This window comes from Ranitomeya variabilis, chromosome 7 (genome assembly GCF_051348905.1).
Source record: "Ranitomeya variabilis isolate aRanVar5 chromosome 7, aRanVar5.hap1, whole genome shotgun sequence".
NCBI classification, from domain to species: Eukaryota; Metazoa; Chordata; class Amphibia; order Anura; family Dendrobatidae; genus Ranitomeya; species Ranitomeya variabilis.
This window is the reverse complement of record NC_135238.1, coordinates 25,551,358-25,563,209: the sequence shown is the minus strand read 5'-3', so window position 1 is coordinate 25,563,209 and position 11,852 is coordinate 25,551,358. Positions and strand designations below refer to the sequence as shown.

General features: G+C 41.1%; 1 protein-coding gene across 3 annotated transcripts in view; it reads left to right on the top strand.

Moving 5' to 3' along the window:
- Positions 1–8,961: 8,961 nt before the first annotated feature.
- Positions 8,962–11,852, top strand: part of SRL (sarcalumenin) — a 33,648-nt gene continuing 30,757 nt past the window's right edge. For 2 of the 3 annotated variants that reach the window (XM_077274608.1, XM_077274607.1), the window contains exon 1: positions 8,999–9,081. In XM_077274608.1, coding sequence (XP_077130723.1) covers positions 9,024–9,081 — 58 coding nt within the window. In that variant the 5' untranslated portion in view covers positions 8,999–9,023. Of the gene's footprint in view, positions 9,082–11,852 lie in introns of all 3 variants that reach the window. The other variant, XM_077274609.1, reaches the window with a different exon arrangement.

Here is an 11,852-nt window from a genome sequence, read left to right as displayed (position 1 = left end):
TGTGCATTACATTGTTTACTCCATTGACTGGTATCCATTACTTACAGACAATCCCGGTAGATTTGCTGGAGAAACCAGATTGGGATTGCGGTTTTACCAATCCCTTAGATGCAGTCTGTATATAACAGATCGGGGTTAACCCCTTACCTGGTGACCCGTATACAGGGTCTCTCACCCCGATCTTACACCTTCATTGTGATGAAATAATAAGTTCGGCCCGGCCATATACGAACCGTGAAATATGGCCATATTAAACCTGGCTTTTATAAGTAAAAAAAAAAAAAAACAACAAACCTGTTTAAAGGTTTGTCCAAGCAACCCCGCCATTTGTGTCTGGCATTAAAGTGAATATGCCTCAGCTGTAATGCCTCACTCAACCTGTGGGCAGGTGTGGCGCTGTTTCTGAAAGAAAGCGGCCATGTTTTGTATTTCTGGAGAACCCCATTTCCAAAGAAAGCCACCCTGGCGATCATGGCCGCTAACGTCAACTAATATTGCCACTTGGAAGTGGAGTAAGCCACACATTTTCCCATAGAGCAACCATGTAATATATGGTCGAGCTAGTTGCACCAGAGTGGGCACGTTTCCTGTCACCAGCTCTTGATGCGAATTTCCTATCATTATGTCCTTTACGTGTATGTATGTATGTACACAGGCTTTTGGGGCCTAGTTAAAAAAGAAAAAAAAAAAATTAAAGATCTGGATGATTGGTTGCTACGGAGTCTCCACCTAGCAACCAATGTCTTAGTCCAGGTTCACACTGGCGTATTTCACTGTCTGTATATGGACCAGAATGACCGCCGGACTCTTAACCTGAGTTTACAGCTTCAAAGACAAGGTTGTAAGTTCAGGTTGGGAGATCTGTGGTTAGTCCGGACATTGCACTCTGTATATGGACCGTGAATTGGGCTCATATGAACACAGCCTAAGACACTTGTTGCTAGGGAAACATAGCTTTAACTCTCAGGTGAAGGCTCCCTAGCAACCAGACTAACCAGAGTCCACCTAGCAACCAGTGCTTTAGGCTGAGTTCACATGAGCTTATTTCAAGGTCTGTAATACCCAGGCTGACTGCGGGTTTCTTGACCCCAAATTTACAGATTCATAGACATAAGGCTGTAATTTCAGGTTCGGAGACCTGAAGTTAGTCTGGGTATTGCGGTCCTTATACGGACCATGAAATATGATTGTGTGAATCCGGCCTAAGACACTGGTTGCTAGGGATGCATACCTCGAGGTAGACTGGTTGCTAGGGAGTCTCCTCCCATCATCCAGACTTTTCACTTGGGGCCTAGTTAACTTTTTATCAGTGCCCAAAACCTTTATTCCTCATTGCTGAATTTATCTTTCAAAAAGAAAAATAAGTTTGGGAGGAGAAACCCTCAATATGGCTACCTCCATTGCTTGTAGGTAAAGGATACCTTCAGAGGGCTATGCAGTAATGTGAGGAGGGACTGTGCTGTTTTGTAGACTGGCTCCATCATTTGCAACAGAAGCCGTTAGGAATTCGCCAACCTTTTACGTAAATAAGGGGTTAGTAATTAAGCGGGCTGACGATGTCTTAACCCTGCAATCTTAAAACCATTTAATTATCGAAAACCTGAAAAATTTGAGGTGATAATACTTAAAGGACTTGTAACATGTAATTTTTTTAAACCTGGTGTGAATGCCGCTGTTCTCCTGAATCCGGTGTGATTTTTCTTTTGTTTCTGCTCCTCTCCGTTCCCGAGATATGCTCCTCTCTTCGCCTTGTTATAAGGAGACGTAGTGCTCGGCTCTTCCATGGGAGTCTGAGACACGCCCCCTTGGTAAAAAAAAGGCAGAGATTTATGTAAAGGAAAGAGGAGGCCATATCTCGGGAACGGAGAGGCGCAGGAAAAAAAGAAAAACAACGCCGGATTCAGGAGAACGGCGGCATTTATACCAAGTAACAAATGATGTATTTAGGGCAAGTGACATGTTTTCTCTATAAAATATTCCTTTTGTCTGGATACAAGGGGGGGAGACTTCCAGGTCATACTATCTCATTGAGGTAGGAGACATGAAACGCCTCTAGATTATGGATGCCTCACTATGACCAGCCAGTGGGTATGCTTTTGGTCAAGACTATTGAGTTTGGCAGTCACCTTGTGCCAGTGTATTTGCACCCATGAGATTTGATGCCAGTTTGGTTAGATATGGATGTCTAGACTGACACCTCCGCCGTTTACTTCTTATCTGTTTTTTTGTTTTGTTTTTATTATAGTTCATTGAATCATAAGCACTTAAAATGTATTTTTGTTTTGTCTGCCAGTAAGGATGCTAACTGTTAGGTAGACTGCGGACTTCTCCCTACTTAATGGCCGCTGACTGGACTAACACGCTGGGATTTACAGTGGTGGGTGTAGGGTTTTTTGGGCACTGATGTCCTGAACACCTTTTTAAAAATTAAAGAGGCTGTCACATGAACACCACCCCGTGCCTATATCCACTAGGGCGCGTGAAGTTCAGCATTACACGGACAGCTGTCAGGCTGGCCACAACTTCCCGGAAAAGTTAATATTCTGATGGTATCAGAAGTGGGACCATACTCTGAAAGATGTTCATAAAGTCAACTGAACCTGCCGATATTGTCTGGATCGGCTGACAGTCCCATGTGTTTAAGGGTCCTTTATCAGGAAAGAAATATCAGCAATTTTGCTCCTTGGCTCCTGTCTGCGGCACTTTCAGAGAGAGCACAAGAGCGCTTGGCCAAACCAAGTGTTCCTGTGCACGGGGGAGACGGGAGAGAGAGCGGTCGGCTGTACATTTAATCGGATCTTTATGGGGGCCCTAAGTCTTGCAAAAAAATGTAATCAAGGCTTATTAAATGGGCTCCTGAATATAAGGAATTAATTTTTTTGGCTAGAATATTGGGAGATGACCGATCTTCACACCATATTGTATGCTTTGTATAGGTATAACCGGTTATATACCACTGTAGGTCTCATCCTGTTACTCTTTCAGCTTGGGTAAAGGGAGAGTACCGCAGTTTTAAGACTTGTCCCCCCTATTCCCAGCACTCCTCCCCCTCTTCACCTTACCATCAGATCTTCCTATATGTTTTTTTTTTTTAACCATTTCAGCTCTTGTGTTTTGAGAAAAAAAAAAAAAAAGAAGCTATTTTATATTTTGTTAAGAAAGTGACATAAAAACCCTGCAAGGCGTCGGCCTTTGTAAAGAAACAAAATAAAATGTTTGTACTTTGTTTTTTAGAAACTTCTTGTCCTGTCTTTTTTTTTTTTTTTTTTTTTTCTTATTTCTTGCAACGATGGAGAAAATCGCCTGTATCCAAGGTTATTGCCCAAGTAATAACAGAGGGTCAGAATTGATTTGTTTTTCGTAAATATTGAATATTTTCAAAATTGTTGTTTTTCAATTATGAAAATATTCAATATTTGGGGAAAAAGCAAACAAACAAATCGTTATCGTGCACCTGTCCCAATGTCTCGCCTGTCCCAGCAGGTTTCAGTAAACTATATTGATGCAAAGTTGAACCCAAGAGACGGCGTAAGAAGAGAGAAGTCACAAACAGATCTAGAAGGACACAGCAAGTGCCCCTGGGATAAATGATGGGTTTTTCCTGTCTCGTCTACTTTTAGGCTGTCTAAATTTAAGAGCGCGTTAATAAATGTCGCCCACGTTGCCTGAAGACAAATGGGGCGTAATATGTTTTATAGAATGATTTTACGTAACAGACCAGTAGGGGGCGATTGTTTTATTTTTTATTTATTGCTTTTCAGCAAAATTGCCCCTCCAGAATAGTCATCCAATGGCAAAATGTAGACAAATCAAGTGACCAAGTCGCCATGTTCTCCTGTCCTAATGTCTTTTTAGCTCTAGTCACAATACTATTCTTCCAGGGTCAAACTGTGCAAACTCGACATTTTAGTTCTCACCATAGACAGCGACTTTCCATGTGCTCTGATATGAAAATGATGATAAAAAAAAGTATTCCAATTTAGGTACATATTTTATTCTCTTTATGGTCAGGCACATATTCTTGTCAAGTGGTTCCCTCCCCTCCTCTTGGATACAGAAAAAGGCCTGTGGTCAAAACATTGGTGGGAATTTATAAAGGGTTCTGCGCCAGTTCTTTGGCATCAAGAAGTTAAAAAATTATATATATAATTTTTTTAATACATATGATAATATAAATAAATATATTTATTTTCTATATCATATATGCATAAAAAATTATATAATTTTGCAATGCATATATGATATAATTTATCATATGCATTAAACTCTAAATAAATAATTTTATTTATATTATATATGTATTAAAAAATATATATTTTTTTTTAATAAATATATATCATATGTTTTATATATGCATAAAAAATTATATAATTTTTTATGCATATGATATAAAAAATATAAATAATTATATTTATATTATATGTATTAAAAAAATTTTTTATATATATATATATATATATATATATATATATATATATATATATATATATATATATATATATATATATATATATATATATATATATATATATATATATATATATATATATAATTTTTTTGTGTGTCATGCGCCACTTTGAAAAAGTGGGTCTGTTAGGAATGCAAATAGGCCCAGGCCAGACTTATGAATTTCAATTTTTGTTGCTCATGAATGATGTGCAACATTTGGGAAATCTGGTGAAAAGCCTTGATAAATTCATCCTTGTTTTCATTTACACCATTGGAACATAATAAATGCAATGTGGCACGGGTTTGGCTGCAGATGCTCCATTATTTCACAGGCTTCTGCACTCATATTTTTATACATGACCCCCAAACCGTCCTCTGTAATAAAGGTTAGGTTCCACTTTTAATTGATGCGCTAAAAAAAGCATAACACAAATGGTGGCCTGTGTACACAGCTGTGAGCCGCGGCTCTACCGGGAGGAGATTGGAGGAAACGTCGGACCAGTCGCCCACAGCAAGCGACCACGGTCAATGAATATACAGGGAGCCGAAAAGGATGCTAAATCGGGTGGAGGTGCTTGTGCACTGTGCGTTCGGCCACACCAAGGGTGTGGGGTTTTGTGTTTGTTTGTTTTTTTGCACAGATTTTAATCAAAGTGCAAAAAAAATTCTAGGTGGTGACGTTTTTAGCAGATCCACTGCAAAAATTGCACAGGAAACTATTTGGTCTTCAATTATTACTATAGATGTAAAAAAAAATGGATGACAAATACCACCAAACGGATAAGAAAAAAAGACCGCAGTATGCAATTCATTATTGCTTTCAGTCTAGTTTGTGGTGTTTTTTCATCTATACTTTTTTTTTTTTTTTTCTTAATTTTCTCATTTTTAAAGTCTATTTTAGGTGGATTAATAGTTTGTCATTTGTGGGTGCGCCTTGGGGTTCCCAGTCTATTCATCACTTGTGACTTTTTTTAAAAAAAAGTTGCAAAACTTTTTGGGGCAAATGTACGCCAGTCATCCTGGATAATTTTATGCACATCTGGATTAAAATTTGCACGAGAGAAAAAAAAAATCCAAAGTATTTTTTAAAGAATTTTTAGTCCTCCTAAAAAAAAAAAAAATAAAAATAAAAAAAAAAAAAAAAAAAAAATGACTAACCGAAACCACAAGACAACAAAAATGTGACTTAAAAGAGGGAAAAAAAACCTGCAAATGATGACTTGGGACCGTGGTCTTATAATGGGAAGAAAGGCAAAATCCCTCTACAAGTCTACCCTCTAAAACTTGGATCTATTTTAAGTGCCTTAGTAGATAAGGACAATGCACAGTTGCTGGCAGCAAAGGGGTTAATGATTGTGATGGGTCAGGCAGATTCGGAAACCATAGGAATTAATCCTAAACCGGCCCTTAGGAGCAACAGCATTCCACATAATCGGATGGGGGACAGCTGACGTCCGGAAGGCAGAAAAAAGGCGTCAGGTCGGATCAGAATAATGTGGCTGTGCAGGTTTAGTTATGGGAAGGACCTGAGGGGCATCCAAAATCATTATATACCAGGTTTCTCCTGGAAGCAAATGACCCCCTCAAAAAAAGTGGAATTATATGGTCTCTGTGTCGTAGCATGGAAGAGCATGGACTCCTTTGTGGGCAAGTTTTTATTTTTTATTTAAATGTATTTTTTTCGACTAAAACTAATTTTTACCCATTGGGTTTCATTAAAAATGTTTATCCTGTTTGCCATCTATTGCTGGCTGCAGAATGAGTTAACTGAGAACCTGTTAGGCTAGGGTCACATTGCGTTATGTGACCGCGTTTAACGGACTACGTTACACTGCGGCATAACGCGGTGTAACGTAGTCCATTAACGCCGCCATTGCCTGTAATGGCGAACGCACCGCTAGCGCCCGCCCACATTGGGCGGGCGCTAGCGATGTGCCGTCATTTGAGTGACGGCCCGCGAACGCTGCTTGCAGCGTTCGCGGTCCGTTCCTCGCTAGCGCAGATCGGGGATCTGCGCTAGCGGGATCGGCTAACGCGATCCCTTTTGGAACATTGCGTTAGCGCAGTCTGTAGCGCTATGCGCTAAACGGACTGCCCTAACGCAATGTGACCCTAGCCTTAGTGAGCTTGGCTCTGATGGTAGAGTTTGTAACATTTTATCTTTCTTCTTCTGAGCTCCTCTTGTTGATTTACGACCATACGAAAGTTGAGTTGAAATTTGAGGTCACAGATCAGCTGAGTAAAGTTCAGAAGAAGTAGTTCCCATCAGGAGTCGCTCACTCGCAGGTTCTCAGTTAACTCATTCTACAGCCAGTAATAGTGTGACACACAGGCTATAGAAGACTAAAAGCCGAGTGCAAACAATGATTTTTAGGAGAGAAAAAAATCCTTTAGGCCAGTCTCACACGTCCGGAAAAATCGGTACCAGAGTTATCCGTGTCCATGAGCTCACATGGCACATCAGTGTGGCACACGTGCGGCAGCTGTGTGCCGACTGGGTACCACACGGACCGTGCAGGAGACAGTGCTACAGTACGCGCTGTCCCCTGCTTTGGGTGCTGAAGGCATTCATTCCTTCTTCCCAGCAGCGTTCGCTGGAGAGAAGGAATGAAAAATTGTTTTGTTTGTTTTTTTTTGCGGTTGAAATGAAGTTTCCGGTAACCCACCCCCTCCCACCCCCTGTGCGCCCGCCTCCCACCCCCTGTGCGCCCACCCGCTGGAAATAAAATACTCACCCAGCTCCCTCGATGCTTCCTCTCAGCATCGCACCTTGTCCTGTATGAGCGGTCACGTGGTACCGCTCATTACAGTGATGAATATACGGCTCCACCCCTATGGGAGGTGGAGCCGCATATTCATCACTGTAATGAGCGGCACCACGTGATCGCTCATACAGGAAGAAGCTGCGGCGCTGAGAGGAGGCATCGAGGGAGCTGGGTGAGTATTTTATTTCCAGCGAGCGGGCGCACAGGGGGTGGGAGGTGGTGGGTTACCGGGAACTTTATTTCAACCGCAAAATAAATAAAAAAACATTGACTTTTCATTCCTTCTCTCCAGCGAACGCTGCTGGAGAGAAGAAATGAATGGCGGCTTCAGCACCACAAGCTGGGGGGACAGCGCTTACTGTAGCGCTGTCTCCTGCACGGCACACGGATGGCACATGGACAGCATCCGTGTGCGGTACGTGTTTTACACGGACTCATTGACCTTAATGGGTCCTTGTGATCCGTGCGCTCCCACGAACACTGACATGTCTCCGTGTTTTTCAAACGGACACACGGTCCGTGAAAACACGCTGACATGTGCAGAGACATATTGATTTTAATGTGTCTACGTGAGTCAGTGTCTCAGGTACGTGAGAAAACTGTCACCACACGTACCGGAGCCACTGACGTGTGAAACCGGCCTTAATCACATTGCTATGTCATTCCTCCTAGAAATATGCTTACATTGACAACTAGGCGTTCCTAGTCGGGTGGGGGGGGGTGTCCCTGCACATTCCCACACTACACAATTACTGCTGATAGTACCAGACTGTGTTGGGACACGGCTAATTGACAAGAGGAATGGTAGTACCCAATTTATTCATCAGTTTCTTGGAGGAATAACTATCCTATAGATATCTGCCAGAGTTTGTCCTGTAGACAATAAGAGTTGCAGGAAAAAAAACACGACTGCCCATTTCACTCAACTCCTGACTCTGTACTTAGGAAAAACAGGACATTAGACCCCTATTCTGGTGATCGTGAGGTTCCAAGATGGTTCACCCTCAATAATCTAACAATTATTATTTTTCCAGTACATATGTTATAATTTTGTACCCCTTAAAGGAGGATCTGTCACAAAGCGAAAAGTGGCCAGATTCTGCACTTATTTTATTCACGCTGATCCCCTGAGTAATCCATTTTTAGTTTTTTTCAAGTCTGTCATACGGTTCCAGAGATATGGGCCTTTTTATTTAGTGTCTTTTCAAGGGGGAGTGGCTCACAGTAGTCTCTGGGGGCGTGTCTTTAGGCTGCTCTGCATGCCACGCCCATTTTGGAAAGACCATAAATTTAGCTCTATATAAAAAACCCCTTATCTCTGGAACCGTATGGCGGATTTGAAAAGAACAAGAACCGGAATACTCAGGAGAGCGGCGGGAACAGAATAAAAGCAAAAACTGGACATTTTTGATCTAATGATAATTTCTCTTTAAGAGCCTTACTTACAACATTGCAATGTGTGTGGCCCTAATGGGTTCATATTACAGAGCTGTAGGGCATTCTTCATGCCTTCATAGTATCTCAGTGAAGAACTTAGTTATATCTTCCTTTCAAAGCAATGGCTCCGGTAATTTGGCGTGCAGTGGAATCCATAAGAATAAGAAAATTAGGTATTTTTGTGTGTCGGCTGCAGCTGAGTTAACGACGACGTGCACTTGCCCTAAATTCTTTTTTAGGGTCACAAATGGTCAGAACTGTTTGTCAATTGGTTGTGACCACCTGTGATCCAGCCTGCAGTGACGTGTGCGTCCAGTGCCAGCTACGGTATATATAGAGGAGCCAACCATCCCAGATTTCCTGGCTGATACCATGAGAGGACCAGGGTTATTCTGCTGCCTTGTGGCCCTTCTCCTATTTGTGGGAGCAGGTAGGAACCTTCCTTACTTTTCCTTCTATATAAATGGACCACGTTGCTTGTTACTTACTGTATTTTTAGACTCCTGTGATTGATATATTGCTGCTAAGTAGAACTATAAAACTTAGCTCAGCTCTTAAAACATTAGGGCAGACTACAGGGTTGCCTCTAAAATACTACAGCATTTTTATTTTTATTTTTATTTTTTCCTACCAAAATAACTAAGAGAAAAACAGTGAGAAAATATTATATATATATTATTAAATATAAATTATATTAACTAAATTATATTATTATATATATATATATACAGTATATTAGACCTTGTTTGTTTTTTTCTGTTGTGCATGGTTTACAAATATTTTTCAACTGTGCAAAAAATAGAATTTTAATTATATATAATTTGCTTTGCATTATTATTTTTTCTTTAGCTTTGAACTTTAACCTAGTGCCTTAACTTCTCAATATTGTGTTGCACATGACGTTTGACATTTAATTAATCAATTACCTTAACATTTCTGATCAAATGGGATTTTGCAAAAAACAAAGTGAGGGACATTTTTTGCATTTTTTTTTTTTGCATGACATTATTTCAATGCATATCACTTACTCACTCTTTTTAAAGGGGGGATGCTTTTAAAATGTAAAAAAAAAAAATGCTTGTAACCCTTTACTGTTTACGAGCCCCCCCCTAGCTCCACAATCCCATCGCTTGCATGTATGTGTAGTGCACTGAGTGACTGATATCAGAGGGTGCACCTAGTGTTGGAGTTTCCAAATAAGACGACTTTTACCCCCCAAAATACAAAAAATACAGGATTTGCCCTACAGGTTGGAATCCCAAATACCGTTTTGGGAAGTAGACGCCGTCCCCCCTGTATTTCTCATTGTTTCTGAACCCCTGTTTGGCTTTGGATAAAGAAAAAACTGCACAAAAAACTTTCTCAAGGGTTGCATGTGTGATACCCCAAAATTTTTTTTTCTTTTTTTTTTTTGGTTAATTGTTAAATTTATGATCTGAAATGTTGGAAAACTGTCTAAACAGCACGGTGTAACATGCTGCAAACTGCTGAACAGCTGATAGCCGAGGAAACATGAGGAGTCCCCGGGGTCCGAAGTGGCAGCTGGTGTTAAGGGAGTGACAGGAGACATAAAGAGTAAAGAGATGACAGCGGGGAAGGGGGAGAATATGGGAAGTTACTTGTACTTTTTTTTTGGTACAAGGAAGGTTAACAATGAAGGTGTCTGTCAGCTTCTTTGCATAAATGGTAAAGGGGGACGATCTGGCGGTGAGTGGGCGCTCTACAGCACAGTGTTTGGTCGACATAATGATATGACGACTTTTCTTTTGTGCTTTCGATGCTTTGATGCTGTTGTTGGATCCTAATTATTATATTTTGTAATTACTGCAGTTTCCAAGATATGGAGTTACCCTTTAAAGCCCCCATGCACATTAGCTTAAAGCGAGTCCCAATTTTGGTGGAACTGGACAACTATCTATTCTCCTTTGATAGATGATATTGGATTTCAATGCTCCCGTGGAAGATAAGCCGCTGCCAGAAGTGTGTGGCAGCGGCTTACTCCGCTCTCCCTCCTGATCTGAGCGTGCTGATGACTAAATGATTATTTAGCTGACTGCCATCTATAGTGTATAGATGACTTAGAGGGTTATTCCCAGAATCAGAAGTTTTCTCCTATCCTATGGACTGATCACTGGGAGTACCACCAATCCCAAGAATGGGGCTCTGAATCTGGAGAACCAAACTCTGCAGTGTCCCATCTTGGATAAAGTAGGAGCAATACGTGCTTACTCCATTACCTATGGGAAATAGTGGAGTGCAGCACTTGCCGATTTCCAGCAGTCTCATAGATAATAGATGGAGCACAAGTCAAACACTCTCAACTCTGCTCCATCAAATCTCTTCCGGGCTTGGTTATCAGGATCCACCTGCTCTGTGGGTAGGGGTATTAATTAAGACATAGTCAAGAGATATTCTGATAGGTCATAGATCCAGGTGAGAAATTGACATTGGTGAAGCTCAAGCATATTGGTCCATCACTGATATCCCGACAGAAAGGACTCTTATAAAGTAATTGAAGCTTTTAGCTGATTACACCACTTGATAATTTCCAGCAGTCCCATAGACAATAGATGGAGCGGAGGTCAAACATGCACAACTCTGCTCCATCTTAGCTCTCCTGGGCTCGGTTATCAGGATCCACCAGCCCCATGGAGAGGGGTATTAAATTAAGACGTAGTCAAGAGATATTCTAATAGGTCATAGATCCAGGTGATAAATTGACATTGGTGAAGCTCGAACATCTTGGTCCAACACTGATATCCCAAAAGAATGGACTCTATAGAGTAATTGAAGCCTTTAGCTGATTACACCACTTGACAATTTCCAGCAGTCCCATAGACAATAGATGGAGCGGAGGTCAAACATGCACAACTCTGCTCCATCTTAGCTCTTCTGGCCTCGGTTATCAGGATCCACCAGCCCCATGGATAGGGGTATTAAATTAAGAGATATTCTAATAAGTCATAGATCCAGGTGAGAAATTGACATTGGTGAAACACGAGCATCTTGGCCCAACACTGAAAGAACTCTGTAGAGTAATGGAAGCCCCTTTGCACCGCGCAGAGACTTCCATTGCCAGAAACTCAGAACAGGGCCATTCAAATCAATGATGGTGTGCAATGAATATTGCGTCAGATTTCAAGTGATAGATATCTCCGAGCCGTGCCAAAGGGCTTAGAAAAATTCTGTAAATCAATGGTT